General features: G+C 57.2%; 1 protein-coding gene across 1 annotated transcript; it reads right to left on the reverse strand.

Annotated features, from left to right (window-relative positions):
- Positions 1-273: 273 nt before the first annotated feature.
- Positions 274-2582, reverse strand: DICSQDRAFT_147933 (uncharacterized protein; the record flags this gene model as incomplete). The annotated part of the gene is made up of 2 exons (XM_007366854.1): positions 274-1169; positions 1262-2582. The coding sequence occupies 2 exons, from the start codon at positions 2580-2582 to the stop codon at positions 274-276; spliced, it is 2217 nt and encodes a 738-aa protein (XP_007366916.1).
- Positions 2583-2974: the final 392 nt, after the last annotated feature.

The raw sequence follows: 2974 nt of genomic DNA on the forward strand, positions 1-2974 counted from the left end.
AAACTCTGTTGACGTTGAGTATAGTGGCGGGACGCTGGACCGTTGTTTCACGGGTCACTGTTATCGTCGACGCGAAAACTGATTGTTCGATACGAAGGTCATATATTCTTGATCCTAAGGCATAAAGAAAGTAAAGGGAAGCTCATAGACATACGACGATTCAGTGCCTCTAAGATTGGCAACAATTCTATTCTCAAACTGATAGAGGCCCGTTGAGCGGGTGCATAAGGCACTAGTGGAGGATACGCACCAACCATACTTGGCACAACGCCTTCAGACATCCTCTCCGCGACTTCTCGCCTCGGCCAAGCTCAACTCTATAGCGAAGCGAAGGTCGTTATCTTCCTGAGTGTAGGATGCGGGACCCTGAACCCGAGTCGACGTGATCACTTCAGACAGTGAGCGTATCGGGCTCTGCGCCGGTGACTGGCTACCCATGACTGGGGACGGTGAAGGCGCCTGGGACGAATGAAGGGATGGCAGTGGTGTGCTCCAGGCGCTCCTAACCGACTGAGGGCTACTCGGAAATGATCCCCTGAAACTAGCACTGGACCCTGACGCCGACGCCGACGCCGACGAAGGAGTGCGGCTAACCGCAGGGAAGTTTTCTAGGTCAGAGGGTAGAAGGGGCCCGCTGCCGCTGCCGCTGACGCTCCTCGTCGGCATGGGACTCGTGCTGGGACCCGCTTCCATAGGCTCGGGGTGGAGGCGGGGCGACACCTGGACCTTGTGGTGCGAAGATGGAGGTACGACGAGCGGCAAGGAGCGCCCTGAATGTGTGCCGTCGGCCCAGCTACCCGATGTCGGAGATGAATGAGCAGAAAACGATGACGCTCTGAACGACATGGCAGACGACGCCTCCGAGCCGAACATGCTGCTCCTGGTTGCCATGGGAGTCGGCACGTCGTCAAAGTCCGCCATGAACACACCCTCGTCCTCCGGGAAAGGTGAATGGGCGACGTCCCGCCGCCGCCGCCGCCGCCGGCGGGCATCTTCCTCGTCCCGGCTCAGCATCAAGACATACTCGACAGCCTCAACTTCGCTTAACCCAAGATGGGCGAGCGTGGAAAGCTGCTCCTTCTCGCGTCCGAAGACTCGCCTAGAATGCGTCTGCTCTTCCTCGAGCTCGCGTCGGGATTCGGAGATGTCGCGATACATCTCAATTTGCTCTTCAAGAAGCAACGAAGACGATATGTCAGTAAACGAACGTCATTTGCCCAAATCAGGACGGCAACAAATGCAATTGAGACTCGACACTCACGCTGCCATTTGGCTACGCCGTTCTTATGCCTCGTACTAGCAGTGCTCAGCTTTCCTTTGCCGTGCCCGGTGGATTTACCAACCGGACCGGCCTTCCACGCTAGCACTCGGCTGCCAACCGATACTATCATCGCATCGCGTTCCAGGAGAATCTGCGAGACAGGATCCCATTCTCCGCCCGCGAAGGGCCTGGCGGCAGGAGATGGGAACGAACGCAGAGGCGCGAAGGTTAGCGCATCCCACGCTTTGATGGTTCCCCGGGAGGACCCGGACACTAGTACGGCGGAGTTCCGTGCGAGCGCGGTCACTGCCCCGTCCTCGTGGGCAGCAAACCGACGGACGGCGTGCACAGGGTGGTCACCGACCGAAGAGGAAGGCTGGGCGTCCCAAGGGAAGACCGCGATGTTGCCGAGTTGATCACCTGCGATGACGAAATGGCGTTCATCCCTCCGCGAGGCCCACACCGGCAGAACAACTCGAACTGCGCTCATGTGCTCATCTCCGAAGAGCGTCCGGTCAAAGATGCCTGTGCTGGCGTTCCAGGAGAGGCGGTGGAAGAATGTACTGGGATGAGAAGCGACGAGAAGTGACAAACTGTCGTTCGGAGGTGCGATGCGGAGCTCCGAGATTTCTTGAGGGAGATTCTCGAGCGGTGAGGTGGGCGAGTCTAGAGGAACTGCGCCAGGAGAGACAGTTGGCACGGGGATGCGCAGCTCCCGAGGTTCTAGTGCAGGAACATCCGAAGCGTCTGCAGACTGGAGGTTGAAACCTATCCATACAAGGATGCTGCCACTCCGTAAACCAGACACAATGACACCTTGTTGTAGGTCCATGGCGAGTTTGACGCATGGGTCCGGGACAAGGGACGATCCCTTGTTCGAAGTCCACAAGCACTCGAGCTGATTGGCCTTGACCCCCCATAGCTTTACCCGCCCGTCAGCCCCGCCACTGACGACGAAGACGTATCCTTCATCGCCGGAAGCGAATGCGACAATCTCGACGGCGCCTTCATGACAGTCCCCAAGACGGCACCTGACCAACCTGGCGCCTGACGTCCTGTTGTGATCCATGGCGCGTAGCGCGGTCGTGACCGCAACTTCGCCATTCCGGAATCCCCACAGGACCTTTGCCGTCCCGCCTTCGGAAGCAAGCGCAATAGAAGAGACGTGCGGAGAGAACTCAGCGTTAGGGTTGCCTATACCCAATCCGTTGAGCGTCCCAGACGCATCCAGGAATCCGCGCAGGACCTTGCCGGATAGCGGATAAGATCGCGCGACCACCCCGTACTGTAGCGATGCCGCTAGAAGTGTGGTGTGAGGCATGAGATGCAATACCGATATCGCGGAATGATGGGGGATGTGAGATATCGTTGTATTGCGGGAGTATTCCCATCGTCTGTTACGGATTGTGAGTTCGTGTCTCGGGAAACGATATGGGCGGATAAGGCGTGTTGTGTTTCGTTGCTGAGTAATCAGCAACGAAGATGTCTACGTAGAGGATGCGAGCAAAGCACGGCATTAGGATGTCAGCTCATATGTTGCCAGAAGATTCTGTTGATTTGCTACATCCCCACTGAGCGGACCAAGCTGAATAGCTTCATAAGAAGCACCGAAAAGTCAAGCGACAGTGCTGGCTTGATTTCAAGTCCGCCAGTGGGACCCTATAGACCGAACGGTCATCAAAGCTCTGCCTCCATGACACACTGTTTCTGCAT

The sequence above is a fragment of the Dichomitus squalens genome, assembly GCF_000275845.1.
Source record: "Dichomitus squalens LYAD-421 SS1 unplaced genomic scaffold DICSQscaffold_21, whole genome shotgun sequence".
Classification (NCBI taxonomy): Eukaryota; Fungi; Basidiomycota; class Agaricomycetes; order Polyporales; family Polyporaceae; genus Dichomitus; species Dichomitus squalens.